Source organism: Lepidochelys olivacea (assembly GCF_965140295.1).
Source record: "Lepidochelys olivacea isolate rLepOli2 genome assembly, chromosome: 23".
Lineage (NCBI taxonomy): Eukaryota > Metazoa > Chordata > Testudines > Cheloniidae > Lepidochelys > Lepidochelys olivacea.
The window spans coordinates 12,585,262-12,608,793 of NC_140433.1; the positions used below are offsets into that span (position 1 = coordinate 12,585,262).

General features: G+C 67.5%; 2 protein-coding genes across 3 annotated transcripts; both read right to left on the reverse strand.

Annotated features, from left to right (window-relative positions):
- Positions 1 to 739: 739 nt before the first annotated feature.
- On the reverse strand, positions 740 to 3,722 carry LENG1 (leukocyte receptor cluster member 1). The gene is made up of 4 exons (XM_084612606.1): positions 3,528 to 3,722; positions 2,586 to 2,768; positions 1,747 to 2,000; positions 740 to 1,354 (listed from the first exon to the last, which is right to left on the reverse strand). Exons 1-4 carry the CDS (start codon positions 3,657 to 3,659, stop codon positions 1,135 to 1,137), a joined length of 789 nt encoding a protein of 262 aa, XP_084468732.1. The 5' UTR covers positions 3,660 to 3,722; the 3' UTR covers positions 740 to 1,134.
- A 1,102-nt stretch (positions 3,723 to 4,824) lies between these two features.
- TMC4 (transmembrane channel like 4) lies at positions 4,825 to 23,121 on the reverse strand. 2 transcript variants are annotated; one of them, XM_084612544.1, is made up of 16 exons: positions 23,017 to 23,121; positions 22,201 to 22,429; positions 21,885 to 22,021; positions 20,919 to 21,080; positions 18,854 to 18,939; positions 17,573 to 17,718; positions 15,762 to 15,909; positions 15,274 to 15,441; positions 13,201 to 13,364; positions 11,514 to 11,640; positions 11,106 to 11,203; positions 8,330 to 8,513; positions 7,375 to 7,505; positions 6,573 to 6,728; positions 6,183 to 6,261; positions 4,825 to 5,859 (listed from the first exon to the last, which is right to left on the reverse strand). In XM_084612544.1, the coding sequence occupies exons 1-16, from the start codon at positions 23,054 to 23,056 to the stop codon at positions 5,809 to 5,811; spliced, it is 2,106 nt and encodes a 701-aa protein (XP_084468670.1). In that variant the 5' UTR covers positions 23,057 to 23,121; the 3' UTR covers positions 4,825 to 5,808. The 2 variants fall into 2 exon arrangements, with proteins under 2 accessions (XP_084468670.1, XP_084468669.1); XM_084612543.1 differs by having other exon boundaries at positions 13,201 to 13,367.
- Positions 23,122 to 23,532: the final 411 nt, after the last annotated feature.

Sequence of the window (23,532 nt, forward strand, 5' to 3'; positions counted from 1 at the left end):
CCCCCCTCCCACCTGGCATTGGTAACCCCAATGCCTGCTGGGAAAGTCCTTCTGTGGGGTGGGCATGGCCTAGCAATGGGGCTGATGCAACCATCCCCCCTGCTGCAGGCTGGTTGGTGAGGGAGAGACAGACACCCCCACCCCATAAGGAACCCCAGAAGAGACTGGACTGTCCATGCCTCAGTTTCCCATGTCAGATAAGGGCCCTGTGGAAGGCACAGGGAGCTGGCCTTGTGCATTTGCCCTGCACAAGGAGACCAGCCACAATCCTCTGCTGGGAGCTGGGCCCTACCAGCCAGGTGTGAGTCGTGAATGATTCCAGTGGGGCCTGGGTGGGGGTTCAGCAGAGGGGCAGGCACACCCCGCAGCAGGTGCTTTTCATTGCCATGGCTAAAGGGCTGGGCCTCCCCAGCAGCCGAGGTACAGTGAGCACTGTGTGGGGGAGCTGTTGAGGTATAGAAGAAATCAGAGGCAGAAGTGGAAATTATAACTCTGGAGTCCTGATATCTTCCCCCCAAAGAGCCAGCTGGCAAACTCAGGAGTCCCCTCCACTCAACTCCACTCTGACAAGGGGCTGGGCCTCCCTGCCCCCATTGAACCCACTGGCTCCTGCTCCCCAAGCCAGGGATAAAACCCAGCTGTCCTGACTCCCAGCACGCAGCTGGAACCCAGAAGTCTGGGACTGGGTTTCCCCTTCTGGGCTTGCTCCTATCCAAGCTTTCCCCGCTCCTGTGCGTGAGTGAGCGAAGACAGATGCCTTTTATTAGCAGATAAGCCCCTGCCTTGTGGGGCATTCAGATAACCCCTGGTACCCGCTGCTGCTAATAACGCCAGGCACTAAGAGGTGAGTGTCCAGCCTGGGGCCCCAGTGGGGCAGCCAGCACCCTCCTATGAGAGCAAGGAGGGTTGTGGCTCCCTGAGTATGACCCCCATGCCAACCTTCATGGCCAGGAGGGTGGCAGAGAGGACAGCACTCGGTGTCATCCTGCCCCCCCTCCCCCAAGTCTGCAGAGTGATACCACGCGCTGGCTGCCTTGCTGTGATGCCAATGTCCCTGTTCCACGTGCCGTGTGACCCCTGGTACAGGAGTATCTGTGCCCAGGGCCCGCTGTTTTCAGGGGGCACTGGGAGGGCTCAGTGCTGCTCCCTCTCGTCCCAGCTGCGGGGCCTGCGTGCCAGCTGCGGGTTGAACTGGGAGTTGTAGCGGCGTTTCCTGTCATCCGGCTCCTCCTCCTCCTCCCCACGCTGGGGCTCCCGCAGCCGCCCGGCCAACAGGGCTTCGGTCCTGGCTCGCTCGGCCTGCTCCCGCTGCAGCCGCTCCCGCCGCAGCTGCTCCAGGGAGAGGGGGGCAGAGCTGCAAGGACAAGCAGAAGGGAACCATTGAGTTCCTACAACCCTGCGCCAGGTGGTCTCTAGATGTGTTCCAGGAGGACTACAACTCCCAGGATGCAATCGTCCCTCCTAGGGGGAGGTGATGCATGCTGGGACAAGTAAGCCAGGCTACTGCCCAGGAACAAGTACATGCTGAGACTCATAGTTTCAGTAACACACCCACACCCGTGCAGCTGAGAACAAAGGAAGTAAATTGCAAGCTGGTAATTGTAGTCCTTGTGGACTGGGACATTGCATGCTGGGGACTTGTGATCCCTGTGCATAGGAAACAGGCTGGAGCAGTGGATGCTGGGACTTGTAGTCCCTGACTCCCATCCAGCGCTGCTCTCTAGCCCTGCCCCACATTCAGCTCACCCCACTGCTTTCTTCTCGCCTGCTGGCTTCTCCTTCTCCTTCTTGCGCTTCTTCCCCTCCCCTTTCTTCTTGCGCAGGTGCCTCTCCATCTCCCGCAGGGGGTCCAGTCTGCCCTTCAGCTGCTCCTGCGTGGTCACCGTGGCTGCCTCGCGGCTGCGGTCGGGGGCTTCCTGGTACCACGGCCGGCTGGTCTGGGCCTCGGCCGCACTCTGCCCCAGATAGGTCAGCAGCCCGATAGCCTTCTCCTGCCGCTCCTGGTTGGGGCAAAGCAGGGAGGGGAGCGTGCTGAACTGAATCACCTTGAAGAAGTGGGGGAGAGGGCGGGACTGATCGTAGAAGAGGGCACGGGGGGAGGTTTTTGCCTTATGGGTACAGGAGCCGCGGGGCAGCTCATGGGAGTGGGGAGAGAGCTTGAGAGGGGACCCAGCCTGCAGGGCAGCTGAGCTATAAAAGGTGTCAGAGCACCTGCATGTGTTGAGGGGGAACCCCCAATTCTGTACATAGCCTCCTCCAACAGGGGTGTGTGAATCCCCACCCTTGTCCCTTCTACGCCGAGATGCCAGGATCTGAGGCTTGGCTGTACCCCATCTCCTGTAACAGGGGGGGCGGTAGATACCCCACCCCCCTGCACCAGCCCCCTCCCATCAGTGCACCAACATAGGGGCAACCTAACCCCAGCAAGCAACCCAGGGGGTTGGACTAGATGACCTTCTGGGGTCCCTTCCAACCCTGATATTCTATGATTCTATGATTCAAGCTGGGGGGGGGGGCTTACCATGCCCAAGGAATGCAGGTGCCCCCCCCCCCAAATTCAAACTCACACCCCCCCACACACACACCTTTTCCCTGCGTTTCTCCTCCTCATACTCCTTGTTCCCAGTCTTGGAGCCCTTGCCCTCCTCCAGGTCCCGGAAGAGGTCAACATGGCGCGGCTCCTCGCCACTCGGGGCCAGCGCCGAGCCGCCATCGGGTCCTGGCAGGGCAGACACCCGAGCCTTCTTCCTCAGGAACTCGGTCCGCGCCTGCAGGGGGAGACGGGGGCTGGTTGTGGGGCCGGCTCTGACGCAGGTGGCAGGAGCCAGGGCAGCCGGTGGGCTCTGTGCTGGGGGGCGATGGGGTGGGGCGAGGGCAGCATGGCATCAGCCTGAGGCCTAAGAAACTCATTTCATCTGGGGCGAGGGCATGGTGATGGTAACAGTGCAGCATGTGCCATACCAGCCACCCCACGGGGGCAGGTGGGGTTAGAAAACTACCCGCTTTGGAAATGGTTCAGCCCAGCTCATTTCTCTGCTTCCCTCCCTACTTTGGAAATGTTCAGCCCTGCACCCTTTTCCCCAACTTTGGAAATGGTTCAGCCCAGCTCCCTTCTCTGATTCCACCCCTTTGGAAATGGTTCAGCCCGGCTCCCTTCTCTCCCCCTTTGGAAATGGTTCAGCCCAACTCTCCTTTCCTCCCTTTGGAAATGGTTCACCCCAGTTCCCTTCTGCTCTGCTTCCCCCCTGTTGTGGGTCACCTAACTACCACTTCTTTTTCTTCCCCTCCCCCATTTGAAAATAGTAAATCCCAGCGCTCTCCGCCTCCTCCCCCCCCCATTTAGAAATGGTTCAGCCCAGCTCCCTTTTGCTTTCCCCCGATTTGGAAATGGTTCAACCCACATTTCACCCCCAATTTGACAATGGTTCAATCCGTGCCCCCGTCACATGGTGTAGGACGCGCTCCCATTGTTATGCATGCGCACTCGCTACACCCGCGTTGCCGTCTGCGCATGCCCGGTAACTCGCCTCCTGTTCGGCCAGCAGGGCCCGAGCCTCCCGCTGTCGCTGCTCGTCCTGCGCCTGCGCCTCGTCCCGCCGCACGCGGGCTACATTGTCCTTGTTCCGCACGTGCCACGACTTCTTGGGCAGGATGTTCATGGTCCCGCCTCAGGTCCGTACTGCACGGCGCCGCTTCCGCTTCCGGGTCAGCGCCCTGCCGGTGCGCTGATTGGCACGCCCCGGTATCTCCCTGATTGGCGCGTTCCAGACCCACCTCCCGCTCTGAATTCTCATTGGCGGACCCTAGTCCGGCCCTCGCTTTCTGATTGGATTAGTCTGGCCAAACCCTCCGCAGTTCGCTCTTTTCTGATTGGAGAACACTGTGGCCGCCCTCGTGCCCTGATTGGCCTATTGGCGACTCCCCACTCCCCCCAGCTTTAACCAATTGGTTCCTATCCAACCTCCCCCCTCCCTCTTCTCTCATTGGTGCACTGTAGTCAGCCCCCCCCCCCCCGGCCCACAAAGCACTGATTGGTCCAAGCTGGCCTCACACCCCCACTGCGCCTGTAGCCGATTGGTTGGGACGAGGCCCCACCCCTTCTTCACACTTCCCCTCCCCCACCCCAGGGCTGGCGCCACCCAGAGGGGAGCAGCCCACTGTCCCATCCCCCATCCCCACCCCACTGCTGCCGGGACCCGCCCCACCCCGAGACTCCCCCACCCTCGCCTGAGCTGCATGGCCCACGCCCCGAGCCTGCGGAACTCCCCGCCACAGGACGTGGGGCCGGGCCAGGCGCTGGCTACATGCAGGTGCTGGCTACATCCTTCCCTCCCCGGGTCCCGACCCCTCCCCCCCGCCCGCCAGCTTGGGGCCTCCCCACACCTCCGACTGCGGGCGGGGAAGACTGGCCTGTGTCTGTCCCCAGCTGCCCTGCGCCGTGCACCGCCCCGGAGATGGGATACTGGGCTACATGGACCATTGCTCTCACCCCCCTGTGGCCGATCTTGTGCACCCTGCGTGCACGGAAGTACACGGCCTCCCATGCAGCCCGGGTGGAGGGCACGGAGCAGACGCGGAGATAATGGAGGTGGCTGTGGGGGCACAAACCCACTGCTGTTTGCTTCCAGCCCTGCACACCAGCTCCCCCCACACCCTTCACCGCCCCCTGGATTACTTACACATGGGCCTGGCAGAATTCAATTTTTATTGTATCATTTCAAACCAAAACTAGCATTTTATTTTTAAGCTTTTTTTTGGTTTTTTTTTTTTTCAGACTTAAAATTTTCCCAATTGCAGAAAATCACAGGAGAGTCAAAGAACGGGGGGAGTCAGCCAATGATTTATCGACAGCAGGTGTTAGAGACTCAAAAAGTCACAGCTTTAAAAGCCGTTAAATTGTCAACATCGCGTCTCAAAATACACCCAGGAAATCAAAACGCTGTTAAGTTTCCGAGCAGGGTTTCCTTGGCTTGGCCGAGCGGTAAATGGCGATTATTGTCGATGGCAATCGCTCTTTGCGGGTTTGTGTGTGTGTGGTGAAATCAGAGCCTGGACAGGGAGGGAGGGAGAGACGCGGGTCTCCGCCCAAGAGGGGTGGCAGCTGCGGACCGGTGGATAGGGAATACAAATGCAGCTGCCCTGGAGTGCGACAATGGAGTTCTGCTGCCAGCCGGCAACAAGAGATTCACTCCGGTTCACCCGCTATCTACTCCGTTCGGAGGGCGGGGGGCTAGCCTGGGATAGGATGGAGAGTGTGAGAAGTGGGGCCTGAAGGCCAGCAGCCTCGCCCGTTTTGGACACAGGTAATTCTACCTCCTCTTCCTGCAAAGCCCCCTGGGACGTCCGTCACACGCAGGGTTCTGCTTCACTTCCTGTCCAAAACTGAACAGCATCACTGGGCGGCGGTAAAGAGCAGCTGCCGGCAAGGGGGTCCCTGTATAACCAAACCCCACCCCCCACCCCAGAGAGGTCATGTCTCCGTGTCAGGCAAGGGGTCCCCATATACCCAGCCCCTACACCCCACTCCAGAGGGGCCACGTCTCAGCACCAGGTGAGAGGTATCTGTATAAACAGCCCCCGCACCCCATCCCAGAGGGGCCACGTCTCAGCACCAGACGAGTGATTCTTACACACAGTCCATGAACGAGCTCTGGGTTCTTTGGAGGTTATTGTAGTTTTCTTCCAGCAGGGGGCGGGTTTGGCACACAGGCAAATCGCTGACACTGGCAGGGGCGGGACGGGTCCGACAAGGCAGGGCCAAGAGTCATCCTCAAATCAACTGGACGGGAGTTGTGGGTGGCGCTCTCCTTAGCTGAGCTCTGTGATCTGAGTCACTAAGAAGACCTTATCCTGCCCCTCCTGTGGGAAAAAGAAGGGTTGAAAAGAGGTGGGAACCCTGGAGGGTAAGTACAGCCATCTGGGGCCAGCCCAGGGGCCCATCTACCCCGGTATCCCGGCTCTGCCTCCACCCACCTCCCACCTACTTCAGAGGAGGGAGACATGGCAGCCTCTAGTGGCCAAAGCAGGGAGTACGCCGTTCCTCATTTCTCCCTATCAATAACCCACCCCGCCAGGCCCAGGATCGTCTTGTGGCAAGGAGTCCCACCGGCTAACGGCGATCCCAGATGGGAGCCGGCTCCCCCCAGTGGCAAAAAGCCCCATGGCTCCGGGACATCACTCACCAGGCGCAGCTGCCCTTTGAGTTCCTTCACCAGGCAGCTGTAGGAGTGATCCAGGGCCATCAGGTAGAACATGAGGATGCTGCGGTTGTGGGATGGGAAGAGAAAAGCCAGGAGGGGGTTAGACAGTGAGTGAGAGATGGGGTCAGGGGCAGCCCGGAAGTTGTGTGCGTGCGTGTCTGTCCGTCCCTGCTGCCCCCTGCTGGCGGGGACAAGCTCTGCTCTGCGTCCGTCCGTCCGTCCATCCTCCCCTCTCGCCCCCGCATGGAGGGGATGGGCCCCTGCTCTCTGTGTGTCTCCATGTCCCTGCTGCCTGGCATCAGACCCCCCCTCCATGTGTCCTATCCCCTCTAGCGCCCCCCAGCCCAGGGGGATTCCCCGGAGGCCCCTCACCACAGCAGCAGGAATAGCGGCACAGCGAAGGCCAGCGAGCCCACAAACTGCAGGAACTCCCTGGCCACGAGGGGCAGGGTGTCGATGGCCACCCAGAGGGTGCTCCACATGGTCGGCTCACCCCGGAACGGGCCACAGGCCTGGGAGGGCTGGAGGCTGTGGGGGGGAGAGAGAGTGAGTTGGGGGGCGGAGAACCAAGTCCAAGTCAGGGAAGCAGACACAGCGCCCCGGGCGGGGGACGGGGAGGGAGGAGGATAAGGGGGTTTGTCATGCTGGGGGGGAGGACCCTGGAGGGCTGGGTGAGGTGGGGCAGCAGACCCCAAGGAGCTAGAGGTGTGGGCGAGGAGGGCTGGGGAGGTGGGAGAGGGGGACAGGGGACCCCAGGGGAACTGAGTGAGAGCGGTGGGGCACCCTGGGGACTGGACGAGGGGTGGGGGATACCAGGGGCCTGGGTGAAGGGGGCAGGAGACCCTGGGGGGGCTGGGGGAAGGGGGAAGGGAACCCCAGGAGCTGGGGGGCTGGGAGGCTGGGTGAGGGGACCAGGGGAACCCAGGGGGCTGGGTGAGGGAACCCGGGAGGTGATGGGCTGGGTGAGGGGGGCAGGGGACCCTGGGGGACCGGGGGAAGGGAACCCCAGGAGCCGGGGGGCTGGGCAAGGGGAGGCTGGGGGCCAGGCCGGGGTGGAATCCAGAGGAGCTGGGAGGCTGGCTGAGGGGAGCAGGGGACCCCAGGGGGCTGGGGGAGGGGGGCAGGGGACCCTGGGGGAGGGGGCCCAGGCGGGGGGGATCCAGGGGGCACTCACACAAAGACGCTGTACAGCAGGGGCACCCAGGCGATGGCCAGGCCCAGCAGCAGAACCAGCAGGAAGAAGAAGCTGGAGATAGAGGCGCGGAAGGTGCGGTCGGCCGGGCGGCAGTTCGAGAACAGGGTGAGCTGGGGGGTGACGAGACAGACGTGAACCCGGGGCGCTGAGCCACCAGACAGCCCCCCCTCCCCATCCCGGGAGAGGACCCAGGCGTCCGAGCTCCCAGTCCCTCCCCCGCCAACTAGGCCCCCTCAGGAGAGGACCCAGGCGTCCGAGCTCCCAGTCCCTCCACCCCTCCGCGCTCACCACTTGCCCCACTCCCGGGAGAGGACCCAGGCGTCCGAGCTCCCAGTCCCTCCACCCCTCCGCGCTCACCACTTGCCCCCCTCCCGGGAGAGGACCCAGGCGTCCGAGCTCCCAGTCCCTCCCCCGCCAACTAGGCCCCCTCAGGAGAGGACCCAGGCGTCCGAGCTCCCAGTCCCTCCACCCCTCCGCGCTCACCACTTGCCCCCCTCCCGGGAGAGGACCCAGGCGTCCGAGCTCCCAGTCCCTCCCCCGCCAACTAGGCCCCCTCAGGAGAGGACCCAGGCGTCCGAGCTCCCAGTCCCTCCACCCCTCCGCGCTCACCACTTGCCCCCCTCCCGGGAGAGGACCCAGGCGTCCGAGCTCCCAGTCCCTCCCCCGCCAACTAGGCCCCCTCAGGAGAGGACCCAGGCGTCCGAGCTCCCAGTCCCTCCACCCCTCCGCGCTCACCACTTGCCCCCCTCCCGGGAGAGGACCCAGGCGTCCGAGCTCCCAGTCCCTCCACCCCTCCGCGCTCACCACTTGCCCCCCTCCCAGGAGAGGACCCAGGTGTCCGAGCTCCCAGTCCCGCCCGCCCCCTCTCCCCCGCTCTCACCACTAGACCCCCCTCCCCGAGGCGGGGAGAGGACCCAGGCATCCGGGCTCTCACCTTCTTGAGGTAGAAAAACAGGATGAATTTGGCAGCGTGGAGCAGGGGCAGCAGGGGGGAGAAGGCGGTGCCGACCCAGCACACGGTCTGGCTGTACACCAGGTCCAGCACGTTGGGGGGCACCAGGAACTCCTGCTGCCCCAACAGCCGGGCCAGGGGGGCAGGGCCGTGGGTCACCAGCAGCCTGGGGGGAGCAAGAGGGGGTGAAGGGCGGAGGAGACTGCTCTGAGCCCAGCTCCCCCCACCCCAGCACTAGCCCTGCCTCCAACCCCAGTCGTTGTCCCCCAGCTCCCCACTCCTGTGACGAAGTGGGACTGTTCTTGATGTTTCCTCCGAGTGGTGTGGGGGTGCCTCGGTTTCCCCTGGGTTCAAATTCAAACCCTTGGCAGTTACAGGAACAGGGCCTGGATCCTGTCCCAAAGAGACACAGTCACCCCACAACAGGGTCTCGCAGCTGGTATCCTGGTGCACCCCAACGGCCAGCCAGCCCCACCCCTCCTGGGTCTGCACAGGGATCTGGGCCATAGGCAGGGCGAGGGGCTTCATCCCTGGGACCCTCACCCAGCTCACCCAGCCCCTCAGCCTCTGAGGCTGCACCACCCAGGGCCTGACACCAGTTCTCTCTGTCCCAGGATCTCGCCACCCCAGGAATGTCTCCCCATTGACCATCACCTTCTGCTCCCACTGGGGGTCCGAGGGGCCTGGCCCCAGGAAACTCCACACAGACATATAGGTTGGGGTCAGGAGTGGGAGCCTGTCCACCTCCCCACCCATCTGGCTGACGGAGTCGATGGCCTTGGGGCCCAGCAAGGGAGCTAGACACCGGGGCTTTTCCGCAGGGTCCCCCTGGTTCAAATCTCAAACCTGCTCAAAGGCAGTGAGGTGGCATCCACATCCCCACGTCCTTATCCAGGGGCAGCAATTTAGTCTCGAGGTTCCCTGCGGAACTGGCCCCCCGGGGTCTGTCCCCACTCACCCCTGGGGGGTCCCCTAGGCCTCTCTGCTCCCCCACCGCCAGTTCATGCTGCTGCTGCTTCTGCAGCTCTTTCTCGGGCTCTCGCTGTCTCTCACAGTCCTCTTGCTCTCTCGGACTCAGCTCCAATCCCGTCCGTCTCCGATCCCCCGATGGGGAACCCGATCGTGAAGACCCTCGTCTGGTCGGGGACAGGAGTCTTGGGGATGCCTGGCTCCCACTCCAGCTGCTCCCAGATCCTGCTATAGCCCCATTTGGGGTCAGAAATCTGCTCCTTAGAGCGGTCATCCTCCTCCAGCTGCACGATTAACTGTGCCTTGGTGAACTTTCCAATGCTCAACCCTCTCTTTCTGCACAGGGTTACAATGTCCTTCTTAAGATTAACTGTGCCTTGGTGAACTTTCCAATGCTCAACCCTCTCTTTCTGCACAGGGTTACAATGTCCTTCTTAAGGAGACAGTGACAGGCCGTCACTCCGCTCTTCCCAAGTTGTTGTGGACTCACAGGCCTGTGTGCTCTCAGCTCCCCACGGTTTCCAGGAAAAACCCCGAGGGTGCCAGCCCTTCTCGAGGTCACCACCTCTTTGCCAGGGTCGAGCTGCAGACTCCTCCGCCCCTGGGACCGCTCGCTGCAATCCCCCGGGGGACCCTGTTACTGCAAAAGTCCTTCTCTCTGGTCACACACTTCCAGGAGTTAACCGCCCCCTGAAACCGTCTCTCTCTGAATCTTCAGCACACCTGGTCCCCGTCAATCCCCCTTCGTTTTACTGCTCCCCAGTCACTTACTGCAGGAAGCGCCGTCCACGGGGTGCAGTAGATCCCACCGCTGCCACCAGTTGTCACGGAGTCCCTGGGCGATGCTCTGGACCTGCTCCCCATGAAGCCAGGCAGGACTCTGGGGCAGTCGCCTTCCTGTGAGCAGCCTGTCTGCAGGACACACAGCTCACCCGGCTCCACCTTCCTGGGTCTGACCTCGGAGCATTCAGCCTCCTCTGCCCCTCCGTGCGCTTCCCCCAGCGAGTCCGCTCAGGCAGGTATCCTGGGGAAGCCAGAGGGTCCTGCCCCCCAACTCCGCAGTCAGACGTGACTCTCAGCCAGCCAGTAAAACAGAGGTTTATTAGATGACAGGAACATGGTCTAACACAGAGCTTGTAGGTGCAGAGAACAGGACCCCTCAGCTGGGTCCATTTTGGGGGGCAGGGAGCCAGACAACCACATCTGCACTTCACTCCATGTCCCCAGCCAGCCCCAAACTGAAACTCCCTCCAGCCCCTCCTCCTCTGAGCTTTGTCCCTTTCCCGGGCCAGGAGGCCACCTGATTCCTTTGTTCTCCAACCCTTTAGCTCTCACCTTGCAGGGGGAAGGGCCCAGGCCATCAGTTGCCAGGAAACAGGGTGTCGGCCATTCTCTGTGTCCAGCCCCCTGCACACACCTGCCCTCTAGGGCTCTGCAACGATCATACACCCTTACCCCACCCCCTAGACACCCAAGGACTGCCTAGGGGAAACCGAGGCACCCCCACACCACTCGGAGGAAACATCAAGAACAGTCCCACTTCGTCACAACTCCCCTCTGGCCTGAGCCCCAAACCCCAGAGCCAACCCACTCGCCCCGGGACCCCCCTTATATGGCCACTGATTCCCATCCACCCCTAGAACAGATCCCACCCCCACCCCCCCCAGTGCGGATCCCACCTCCCCGCCAGCCCACTGACCCCCCCACCCCCACCCCAGTGCGGATCCCACCTCCCCCCAGCCCCACCCCCACCCCAGTGCGGATCCCGCCCCCCCAGCCCATCTCTCACTTGCGGGGGAACTCCACCAGCAGCAGCACCAACAGCAGCACAAGCAGGTCGAACACCAGCAGCTTGTACATCTCCTGCCCCACGCTCGTCTCCCAGCACTGGGGGGGGGACGGGATGGGACGTGTCAGCACCCCACACGGCCACAGAACCCAGGCGTCCGGGCTCCCGGCTCCCCCACTGCGCTCCAGCCGCCAGACCCCACTGCCCCCCCCCCCCCCGAGCCGGGAGAGAACCCAGGCGTCCGGGCTCCCGGCTCCCCTGCCGCGCTCCAGCCACCAGACCCCACTGCCCCCCCCGAGCCGGGAGAGAACCCAGGCGTCCGGGCTCCCAGCTCCCCCGCCGCGCTCCAGCCACCAGACCCCACTGCCCCCCCCGAGCCGGGAGAGAACCCAGGCGTCCTGCGCTGACCGGGTGCTGCTGGTGGTTGTAGTGGCAGATCCTGCAGGAATCGGCAGCGGGGTCCCCGTGGCAGGTGATCTGGGTCCAGAGGGAGAAGAGGAGAACGAGGAGGCTGGAGAGACGCAGGAACACGGTCCTGCCACAGGGGGGGGGGGCTGGTTAGAAGGGGACCCCTCGCCCAGCGCTGCCCACGGGGGCTGGGGGCTGGTACACGGGGACCCCTCGCCCGGCGCTGCCCACGGGGGTGGGGCGGGGGCTGGTACACGGGGACCCCTCGCCCGGGGCTGCCCACGGGGGTGGGGCGGGGGCTGGTACACGGGGACCCCTCGCCCGGGGCTGCCCACGGGGGCTGGGGGCTGGTACACGGGGACCCCTCGCCCGGCGCTGCCCACGGGGGTGGGGCGGGGGCTGGTACACGGGGACCCCTCGCCCGGCGCTGCCCACGGGGGATGGGGGCTGGTACACGGGGACCCCTCGCCCAGCGCTGTCCCTGGGGGTGGGGCGGGGGCTGGTACACGGGGACCCCTCGCCCGGCGCTGCCCACGGGGGCTGGTACACGGGGACCCCTCACCCGGCGCTGCCCACGGGGGTGGGGCGGGGGCTGGTACACAGCGACCCCTCGCCCAGCGCTGTCCCTGGGGGTGGGGCGGGGGCTGGTACACGGGGACCCCTCGCCCGGCGCTGCCCACGGGGGCTGGTACACGGGGACCCCTCACCTGGCGCTGCCCACGGGGGTGGGGCGGGGGCTGGTACACGGGGACCCCTCGCCCGGGGCTGCCCACGGGGGATGGGGGCTGGTACACGGGGACCCCTCGCCCGGCGCTGCCCACGGGGGATGGGGGCTGGTACACGGGGATCCCTCGCCCAGCGCTGTCCCTGGGGGTGGGGCGGGGGCTGGTACACGGGGACCCCTCGCCCGGCGCTGCCCACAGGGGATGGGGGCTGGTACACGGGGACCCCTCGCCCGGCGCTGCCCACGGGGGATGGGGGCTGGTACACGGGGACCCCTCGCCCGGCGCTGTCCCTGGGGGTGGGGCGGGGGCTGGTACACGGGGACCCCTCGCCCGGCGCTGCCCACGGGGGCTGGGGGCTGGTACACGGGGACCCCTCGCCCGGCGCTGCCCACGGGGGCTGGGGGCTGGTACACGGGGACCCCTCGCCCGGCGCTGCCCACGGGGGCTGGGGGCTGGTACACGGGGACCCCTCGCCCGGCGCTGCCCACGGGGGCTGGGGGCTGGTACACGGGGACCCCTCGCCAGGCGCTGCCCACGGGGGATGGGGGCTGGTACACGGGGACCCCTCGCCCGGCGCTGCCCACGGGGGATGGGGGCTGGTACACGGGGACCCCTCGCCCGGCGCTGCCCACGGGGGTTGGGGGCTGGTACACGGGGACCCCTCGCCCAGCGCTGTCCCTGGGGGTGGGGCGGGGGCGGTTACACGGGGACCCCTCGCCCGGCGCTGCCCACGGGGGTTGGGGGCTGGTACACGGGGACCCCTCGCCCGGCGCTGCCCACGGGGGATGGGGGCTGGTACACGGGGACCCCTCGCCCGGCGCTGCCCACGGGGGTTGGGGGCTGGTACACGGGGACCCCTTGCCCGGCGCTGCCCCTGGGAGTGGGGCGGGGGCTGGTACACGGGGACCCCTCCCCCAGAGCTGCCCCTGGGGTAGGGCACAGCCCTGGCTGCCCCCCGGTACCTCAGCAGGGTGAGCCGGATCTCCAGGCTGAGCGGGTATCTCTCCAGGCGCACCAGCAGCCCGAAGGCCAGCGGCACCAGCTGGTTGGCGGCCGTGATCACTATGGAGGGCAGATAGGCCACCAGCAGCCCCAAGACCAGTCCTTGCTGCCCCGGGCTGGTGTCCTGCTGCGGAGGGGGGGGAGGGGTCACCAGGGGTCAGAGCAGAATCCCCTCCCCCCAAGTCCCTTGTGGGGAGCCGAGCAGCTGAAGGGCTGGCAGCTGGGATAGCACCACTGCCCCCCATGGAAGGGGACACGGGCGACCGCAGGAGCGAGGGGTGTGTGGGCCGCGGGTCGGGAGCGAGGGGCACGTAGGCCAGGGGTCGGGAGCGAGGGGCGTGGGGGCCGCGGGCGAGGGGCGCAGGGGCCCCAGGTCAGGAGCGAGGGGCGCGGGCCGCACAGGGGCCGCGGGTCGGGAGCGAGGGGCGCGGGGGACCCAAGTCGGAAGCGAGGGGCGCGGGGGCCCTGGGTCGGGAGCGAGGGGCGCGGGGGCCGCGGGTCGGGAGCGAGGGGCGCGGGGGCCCTGGGTCGGGAGCGAGGGGCGCGGGGGCCGCGGGTCGGGAGCGAGGGGCGCGGGGGTCGGGAGCGAGGGGCGCGGAGGCCCGGGGTCGGGAGCGAGGGGCGTGGGGGCCGCGGGTCGGGAGTGAGGGGCGTGGGGGCCCGAGGTCGGGAGTGAGGGGCACGGGGGCCGCGGGCGAGGGGCGCGGGGGACCCGGGTCGGGAGCGAGGGTGCGGGGGCCCTGGGTCGGGAGCGAGGGGCGCGGGGGCCGCAGGTCGGGAGCGAGGGGCGCGGGCCGCACGGGGGCCGCGGGTCGGGAGCGAGGGTGCGGGAGCCCGGGGTCGGGAGCGAGGGGCACGGGCGAGGGGCGCGGAGGCCCGGGGTCGGGAGCGAGGGGCGCAGGGGCCGCGGGCGAGGGGCGTGGAGGCCCGGGGTCGGGAGCAAGGGGCGCGGGGGCCCCGGGTCAGGAGCGAGGGTGCGGGGGCCCCGGGTCGGGAGCGAGGGGCGCGGGTGCCGCGGGCGAGGGGCGCGGGGGCCCCGGGTCGGGAGCGAGGGTGCGGGGGCCCTGGGTCGGGAGCGAGGGGCGCGGGGGCCCCGGGGCAGGAGCGAGGGGCGCGGGGGCCGCGGGTCTGGAGCGAGGGGCGCGGGGGCCGCGGGTCGGGAGCGAGGGGCGCGGGGGCCCCGGGGCAGGAGCGAGGGGCGCGGGGGCCGCGGGTCTGGAGCGAGGGGCGCGGGGGCCCCGGGGCGGGAGCGAGGGGCGCGGGGGCCCCGGGGCGGGAGCGAGGGGCGCGGGGGCCGCGGGTCGGGAGCGAGGGGCGCGGGGGCCCCGGGGCAGGAGCGAGGGGCGCGGGGGCCGCGGGTCTGGAGCGAGGGGCGCGGGGGCCGCGGGTCGGGAGCGAGGGGCGCGGGGGCCCCGGGGCAGGAGCGAGGGGCGCGGGGGCCGCGGGTCTGGAGCGAGGGGCGCGGGGACCGCGGGCGAGGGGCATGGGGGCCCCGGGGCGGGAGCGAGGGGCGCGGGGGCCCCGGGGCAGGAGCGAGGGGCGCGGGGGCCGCGTGTCGGGAGCGAGGGGCGCGGGGGCCGCGGGCGAGGGGCGTGGGGGACCCGGGGTCGGGAGCGAGGGGCGCGGGGGCCCCGGGTCGGGAGCGAGGGGCGCGGGGGCCGCGGGTCGGGAGCGAGGGGCGCGGGGGCCGCGGGCGAGGGGTGCGGAGGCCCCGGGTCGGGAGCGAGGGTGCGGGGGCCCCGGGTCGGGAGCGAGGGGCGCGGGGGCCGCGGGCGAGGGGCGTGGGGGCCCCGGGGCGGGAGCGAGGGGCGCGGGGGCCGCGGGCGAGGGGCACGGGGGCCCCGGGGCGGGAGCGAGGGGCGGGGGCCGCGGGCGAGGGGTGCGGAGGCCCCGGGTCGGGAGCGAGGGTGCGGGGGCCGCGGGTCGGGAGCGAGGGGCGCGGGGGCCGCGGGCGAGGGGCGTGGGGGCCCCGGGGCGGGAGCGAGGGGCGCGGGCCGCACGGGGGCTGCGGGTGGGAGCCAGGGGCCGGGTACCTGGGCCCGCTGCGAGTACTCGGTGGCCCGGTAGACGCCGTAGAAAGCCGCCCCCAGCAGCCCCAGCACCAGCAGGTTGAGGGCCCCGCGCAGGCTGAAGAGGGCGAGTCGCTGGCCCGGGCTGCGCTGGGCCATGAGCCGCCGCAGGGTCTGTTCCTCCAGGTCCATCTGGGAGAGACGCGCGTCAGGGCAGCCCCCCACCCCAGCCAGGCCCCTCTCCACCCCCCCCAGCCGTGCCTCTCACTCCACACAGCGGCCCCCCTTCCTGCCCCAGCCCCCCCCTTCTCCCGCAATCCACCCATCCGCCCCATGCAGTCCCCCAGCCCCCCACCCCATCTCCCTCCCCACCAGCCCCCAATCACACCCTCCAGCCCCGCACCCCAGAGCCCCTGTCCATTCCCAGCCTGCCTGTACCTCAGTGTCCCCCCACACTCGCCCCCCGACCCGGCTGCCCCGCACCCCAGCCCTGCGCCCCCTGCTGGCCTCACCCGCAGCTCGTAGCGGAGGCTGTTGTGTTTCATGGCCGCTGCGGTGCCTGGCGCCAGGCAGAAATCCCAGCCGGCGAAGACCTTGTGGCTGTAGGTGCTGAGCTCCCAGTTCTCACCGACCAGGCTGCGCTTCAGGAGGTGGACGGCCCTGGGGGGAGAGCGCAGGGTGACGGCCCCCCAGAGATGGCAAAGTGCAGCCAGCTCTGGGGTGGGGCGCAGGGGCTGGTTACACAGGGACCCCTCGCCCGGCGTTGGGACGCGGCCCCTCTGGGGCGGGGCGGGGGCTGGGTACCCGGGGACCCCCTCGCCCGGCGTTGGGACGCGGCCCCTCTGGGGCGGGGCGGGGGCTGGGTACCCGGGGACCCCTCGCCCGGCGCTGGGACGCGGCCCCTCTGGGGCAGGGCGGGGGCTGGGTATACGGGGACCCCTCGCCCGGCGCTGGGACGTGGCCGCTCTGGGGCGGGGCGGGGGCTGGGTACCCGGGGACCCCTCGCCCGGCGCTGGGACGCGGCCCCTCTGGGGCGGGGCGGGGGCTGGGTATACGGGGACCCCTCGCCCGGCGCTGGGACGCGGCCCCTCTGGGGCAGGGCGGGGGCTGGGTATACGGGGACCCCTCGCCCGGCGCTGGGACGTGGCCGCTCTGGGGCGGGGTGGGGGCTGGGTACCCGGGGACCCCTTGCCCGGCGCTGGGACGCGGCCCCTCTGGGGCGGGGCGGGGGCTGGGTACCCGGGGACCCCTCGCCCGGCGCTGGGACGCGGCCCCTCTGGGGCGGGGCGGGGGCTGGGTATACGGGGACCCCTCGCCCGGCGTTGGGACGCGGCCCCTCTGGGGCGGGGCGGGAGGTGGGTACCCGGGGACCCCTCGCCCGGCGCTGGGACGCGGCCCCTCTGGGGCAGGGCGGGGGCTGGGTATACGGGGACCCCTCGCCCGGCGCTGGGACGTGGCCGCTCTGGGGCGGGGCGGGGGCTGGGTATACGGGGACCCCTCGCCCGGTGCTGGGACGCGGCCCCTCTGGGGCGGGGCAGGGGCTGGTTACCCGGGGACCCTCGCCCGGCGCTGGGACGCGGCCCCTCTGGGGCGGGGCGGGGGCTGGGTACCCGGGGACCCCTCGCCCGGCGCTGGGACGCGGCCCCTCTGGGGCGGGGCGGGGGCTGGTTACCCGGGGACCCTCGCCCGGCGCTGGGACGCGGCCCCTCTGGGGCGGGGCGGGGGCTGGGTACCCGGGGACCCCCTCGCCCGGCGTTGGGACGCGGCCCCTCTGGGGCGGGGCGGGGGCTGGGTACCCGGGGACCCCCTCGCCCGGCGTTGGGACGCGGCCCCTCTGGGGCGGGGCGGGGGCTGGGTACCCGGGGACCCCCTCGCCCGGCGTTGGGACGCGGCCCCTCTGGGGCGGGGCGGGGGCTGGGTACCCGGGGACCCCCTCGCCCGGCGTTGGGACGCGGCCCCTCTGGGGCGGGGCGGGGGCTGGGTACCCGGGGACCCTCGCCCGGCGCTGGGACGTGGCCGCTCTGGGGCGGGGCGGGGGCTGGGTACCCGGGGACCCCCTCGCCCGGCGTTGGGACGCGGCCCCTCTGGGGCGGGGCGGGGGCTGGGTACCCGGGGACCCCCTCGCCCGGCGTTGGGACGCGGCCCCTCTGGGGCGGGGCGGGGGCTGGGTACCCGGGGACCCTCGCCCGGCGCTGGGACGTGGCCGCTCTGGGGCGGGGCGGGGGCTGGGTACCCGGGGACCCCTCGCCCGGCGCTGGGACGCGGCCCCTCTGGGGCGGGGCGGGGGCTGGCCCCCCGCGGGGGCACCTGGGAAGTGACTCACCGGTGGAGGATCCAGAGGAGGCAGACGGAGAAGTAGCCCAAGACGCTCAGCAGATAGGCCAGGGGGATGTTATAGGAGAAGCCCACGAAATCCACGGCCGAGTTTTGGTAATAACCGTAGAACAGGTGTGTGAGCTCCATGAACCCCTGAAAGAGACACAGCCTCAGCGGGGGGGGGTCTCCTCCAGGGGGCGCCGGCTCCCATCCGGCCCCAGGGCCGGGACTGGGAATGTGACAAACTGATCTGGGGAATTGGGGCCAGCTTCCATTTGTAGGGGACACATGAAGGGGGCTGGGGAGGAGCTGATGGCATGGGGGGGCAGGGGGCGGAGCTGGGGGACTGGGGGGCGGAGCTCAGGTGCGGGGGGCTGGGGGCAGAGCTGAGGGGCCTGGGGAGAAGAACTGAGGCCTGGGGGGCTGGGGGCAGAGCTGGTGGGGCTAGGGGTGGAGCTGGGGGGGCTGAGGGCGGAGCAGGGGGCTGAGGGCGGAGCTGAGGACACAGGGGGCTGGGGGCGGAGCTGAGGTGCAGGGGCGGAGCAGGGGGGCTGAGGGCGGAGCTGGGGGACTGGGGGGTGGAGCTCAGGTGCGGGGGGCTGGGGGCGGAGCTGAGGGGCCTGGGGAGAAGAACTGAGGCCCGGGGGGCTGGGGGCAGAGCTGGTGGGGCTAGGGGTGGAGCTGGGGGGGCTGGGGGCGGAGCTGAGGTGCAGGGGCGGAGCAGGGGGGCTGAGGGCGGAGCTGAGGACACAGGGGGCTGGGGGCGGAGCAGGGGGCTGAGGGCGGAGCTGAGGACACAGGGGGCTGGGGGCGGAGCTGAGGTGCAGGGGCGGAGCAGGGGGGCTGAGGGCGGAGCTGGGGGACTGGGGGGTGGAGCTCAGGTGCGGGGGGCTGGGGGCGGAGCTGAGACATGGGGGCTGGGGGGGAGCTGGGGAGGAGCTGATGGTGTGGGGGCTGGGGGGCAGAGCTAGGGGACTGGGGGGTGGAGCTGAGGTGCGGGGGGCTGGGGGCAGAGCTGGGGGGGCTGGGAAGGAGCTCGGGGTGGGGGACAGAGCTGGGGGCTGGAGCTGAGGGCGTGGGGGGCTGGGGGTGGAGCTGAGGTGTGGGGGGCAGGGGGCAGAGCTGAGGTACTGGGGAGGTGGAGCTGAGGTGCGGGGGGCTGGAGCAGAGCTGTGGGTGCAAGGGGCTGGGGCGGAGCTGAGGGGGCTGGGGGGAGGAACTGAGGCATGGGGGGCTGGGGGCGGAGCTGAGGCGCTTGGGGCTGGGGGGCCACGGGCCGGGCTCTCACCGTCCCGGAGAGCAGGTCCATGAGGTAGGTGAAGTAGCTGACCAGGCCCCGCTCAGTGGGGTCGTACTGCAGGCAGCTTCTGTTCACTGTGAGTGGGGGGGAGAAAAGGGGTGAGACCCTGTGACGTTATTGACATAATCTGGGACCGTACAGAACATTGTTGCAACCAAGGACCTGTAGTGGCACCAAATCTTGTATAAAGGGAGTCAAATAAGGTGTCTAAGACAAGGTTGGGGTTTACTGGTTATGAGTATGAGGTCTATATGTGTGTATCATTTTTGTAAAGTGATGAATATTGGCTCTACACTGTCTAAAGAACAGGAGGACTTGTGGCACCTGAGAGACTAACACATTTATTTGAGTTTAAGCTTTCGTGGGCTAAAACCCACTTCATCAGATGCATAGAATGGAACATGTAGTCAGAAGATATATATACATACAGAGAGCATGAAAAGGTGGAAGTACCCAGACCAACTGAAAGAGGCAAATTAATTAAGAGGAGCGATTATCAGCAGGGGAAAATAAACTTTTGAAGTGATAATCAAGATGGCCCATTTCGGACAGCTGACCCAAAGGTGTGAGGATACTTAACATGGGGGAAAGATTCAATTAGTGTCATGACTGAGCCATTCCCAGTCTCTGTCATTACACATATTGAATCTTTCCCCCATGTTAAGTATCCTCACACGTCGGGTCAACTGTCCGAAATGGGCCATCTTGATTATCACTTCAAAAGTTTATTTTCCCCTGCTGATAATCGCTCCTCTTAATTATTTAGCCTCTTTCAGTTGGTCTGGGTACTTCCACCTTTTCATGCTCTCTGCGTGTATACATATCTTCTGACTATATGTTCCATTCTATGCATCTGATGAAGTGGGTTTTAGCCCACGAAAGCTTAAGCTCAAATAAATTTGTTAGTCTCTAAGGTGCCACAAGTCCTCCTGTTCTTTTTGAGGATACAGACTAACAGGGCTGCTGCTCTGAAATCTATCCTGTCTGTATTTCACACTTATGCTGTGCTTCTGGGTGACGCCCCAGACAAGCTGGTGTCAGCTCTGCCTAGCCTGCGGGATGGCCCATTAAGGACCATCAGCGACACAAGTGACCCATTGAGAGAAGGCAGACACACCTTGGGACTCAGCAAGGTAGGCCGGGACTTGCCCATGTGACGCCAAACTCCATTTTGCTGTAATTTTCCACAGTAAGAACAAAGAGGGGTTCTTACACCTGGAAAAGACTCTAAAGGGCTGATGTCTCCATCTTGTCTTCAGTCCTGCTTCACACCTCTGGCGGGACTTTGCTACACTGAAGCTTTGAACCAAGGACCGATGACCCATCCCAGCTGGGGATGTTCTCCAGAGACTTGCTTTGAACCTGCAGTTTCTGCCATCACTGCAACAAGCCTGAACCAAGAACTTTGCCATCACTGGATGTCATTGACTCCATTTAACCACTTCTCGCTCTCAGCTCTTTCTTTCTCCTTTTATGAATAAACCTTTAGATTTTAGATTCTGAAGGGTTGGCAACAGTGTGATTTGTGGGTAAGATCTGCTTTGTATATTGACCGGGCTCTGCGGCTCGGTCCTTTGGGATCGAGAGAACCTCTTTTCTTTCACTGGGGTCTTGGTTTTCATAACCATTCGCCCCCATAACGAGTGGCGCTGGTGAGGATACTGGGAAACTGGAGCGTCTAAGGGAATTGCTGGTGTGACTTGTGGTTAGCCAGTGGGGCAAACCCGAAGTCTGCTCTGGCTGGCTGGTTCGGTTTGCCTTGGTGTGCACAGAAACCCCAGCCCTGGGCTGTAACGGCCCTGCTTGAAGCAATTTGTCCTGACTTGGCACGCTCCATTGGGTCCCACCAGAATCAGCCTCGTTACAGACCCCCTCAAACCAAACCTCGTGGGTCACACACACACCCCGACATAGGACCTGGGCTGCCACTCTGGGGGCGATTCCCTTCTCCCCCATCTCCTTTGATAGGGATGGGATCCAGGCTGCCGTTCTGGGGGCTCTCGCCCCCTTTCTCTCACTGGAGACGGGACCCAGGCATCCGGGCCGGCCATACCCATGGAGTTCTGCCCCCGCTGGGTCTGGTTCAGCTGCAGCCCCTCGAAGGCGGCGTTGGGGGCCACCACGAACCCCACCATGAGCAGGGCCCCCCCCAGGTTCAGCAGCACCAGGAAGCGCAGAAAGTTGAAATACGACTGGATCCCGGTTCCAAAGTGACCTGGGGGGGAAAGGGCAGCGTCACCCCGACAGTGAGTCTGAACCCGCAGGCAGAGGCTGACCACAGGGCTCGGTGTGTGGGGGGGTCACTCAGCAGGGAGGGGGGACCACAGGGCTCAGAGGGGGGGTTGATCTCAGCAGGGAGGGGGGAGCCTGGGACTCGGGGGGGGGAGTCAATCTCAGCGGGGGAGGGGGGACCCTGGGACTCAGAGTGGAGGGTCGCTCTCAGCAGGGAGGGGGGACCACAGGACTCGGGGGGGTTGATCTCAGCAGGGAGGGGGGACCCTGGGACTCAGAGTGGAGGGTCGCTCTCAGCAGGGAGGGGGGACCACAGGACTCGGGGGGGTTGATCTCAGCAGGGAGGGGGGACCCTGGGACTCAGAGTGGAGGGTCGCTCTCAGCAGGGAGGGGGGACCCTGGGACTCGGGGGGGGGAGTCGATCTCAGCAGGGAGCGGGGACCCTGGGACTCAGAGTGGAGGGTCGCTCTCAGCAGGGAGGGGGGACCACAGGACTCGGGGGGGGGGGGAGTCGATCTCAGCGGGGGAGGTGGGACCCTGGGACTCAGAGTGGAGGGTCGCTCTCAGCAGGGAGGGGGGACCACAGGACTCGGGGGGGGGAGTCGATCTCAGCGGGGGAGGTGGGACCCTGGGACTCAGAGTGGAGGGTTGCTCTCAGCAGGGAGGGGGGACCCTGGGACTCGGGGGGGGGAGTCGATCTCAGCAGGGAGGGGGGACCCTGGGACTCAGAGTGGAGGGTCGCTCTCAGCAGGGAGGGGGACCTGGGCCGCAGGGAAAGGGGTCCTACCTTCGATGCGGTGCAGCGAGCCCCTCCACACCTGGGCGTACAGCAGGGCGCCCCTCACCTGTCCCCACAGGTGCCGCATCCCCACCTGCCACTGCTCCCAGCGGCTCCGTTTCCAGGCGACCCGCTGCTCCCGGAGCCTGGTGGGGAGAGGGATGGGGGTGAGACCTCAGCCCCCCCCAAACCCCTGTGGCCCTCCCAGAGCTGGGGAGAGAACCCAGGAGTCCTGGCTCCCAGTCCCCCCCTCTAACCACTAGCCCCCCTCCCCTCCCAGAGCCAGAAAGGAACCCAGGCGTCCTGCCCTGTGCAGGGGGGTTACCTGAGTATTCGTTTCTCCGCCATGCAGAGCGGCAGCTGTTTCAGGGGAACCGACTCCTGCTCCCTGGCTCCTTCCCCATCCCGCTCCTGGGGGGCCCCTGGGGGCTCTCCCTCATCCAGCGCAGCCCCCCAGGCCTTGGCCACGTTGCCACGGAAACGCAGGGTCGCGTTGCTTGGCAGCTGGAGGAAGAGGGATGAGGGGGGCTGCTGCTGGCCCCAGTCATCATCATCTGGGGAGGGAGCAAGTGGGGTGAGCGGGGGAGAGATTCAGCACCCTCCCTCCCCGCACTTACTGACCCAGGGATGGGGAGGGGACCCAGGAGTCCGGGCTACTGTCTGGGGTAGCCCTAGCTTCAGGAGATGGGACCCAGGAGTCTGAGTAACTGGTCGGGGGCTGCCTGCTGGGATGGGACCCTGGAGTCCAGATTATTTGGGGGGAGGGGTGGGGCTGCACACTGGGGATGGGACACAGGAAACCGGGTGATGGGCGTGGGGAGGGGCTGTGTCTTTTGGAGATGGGACCCAGGAGTCCAGGTTACTGCAGGGGGAGCACTGCTGGGGACGGGACCCAGGAGTCCAGGTGACTCCGGGGGGAGGGGCTGGACCCAGGAATCCGGGTGAGTCGTGGGGTGGGGCTGCTGGGGACGGGACCCAGGAGTCCGGGTGACACCAGAGGAGGGAGGGGCAGGGACCCAGGAGTCCGGGTGACTCGGGGGCGGGGACCCAGGAATCCGGGTTATGGGGTGTTTGGGGGGGGACCCAGGAGTCCGGGTGACTCGGGACGGTGGTTGGGGGGGGGTGGGGAGAGGCTCCTCACCTGGGCCATCCCGGCCAGTCTGCGCCCAGCGCGGCTCCATGGTCCGGCCGCTCCGGGAAGGAGGAAACGCGTCGCCCGGCCCGGCCCGGCCTGGTTAATCATTGGCCCCGCGGTGACCTGGCGACGGGGCGCGGCTCAGCCGTGGGGGGCGCGGCGGCTGGCCCCAGGTAACCCCCCCAACACAGCTGCCCCCCCCGCCCCGCTGGGGACAGACTTCTCGCAGGGAGGATGGGGGTCAATGGGGGCCCCCAGGGGCTGGGAAATGGGGGTGAAGGGCGGCGGGGGAATGGGGGCCCCCGGGGGCTGGGAAATGGGGGTCAAGGGCGACGGGGGAATGAGGGTCCCTGGGGGCTGGGGAATGGGGGTCAAGGGCAGCGGGGGAATGGGGGCTCCCAGGGGCTGGGGAATGGGGGTGAAGGGCGACGGGGGAATGGGGGCCCCCGGGGGCTGGGAAATGGGGGTCAAGGGCGGCGGGGGAATGGGGGCCCCCGGGGCTTGGGAAATGGGGGTCAAGGG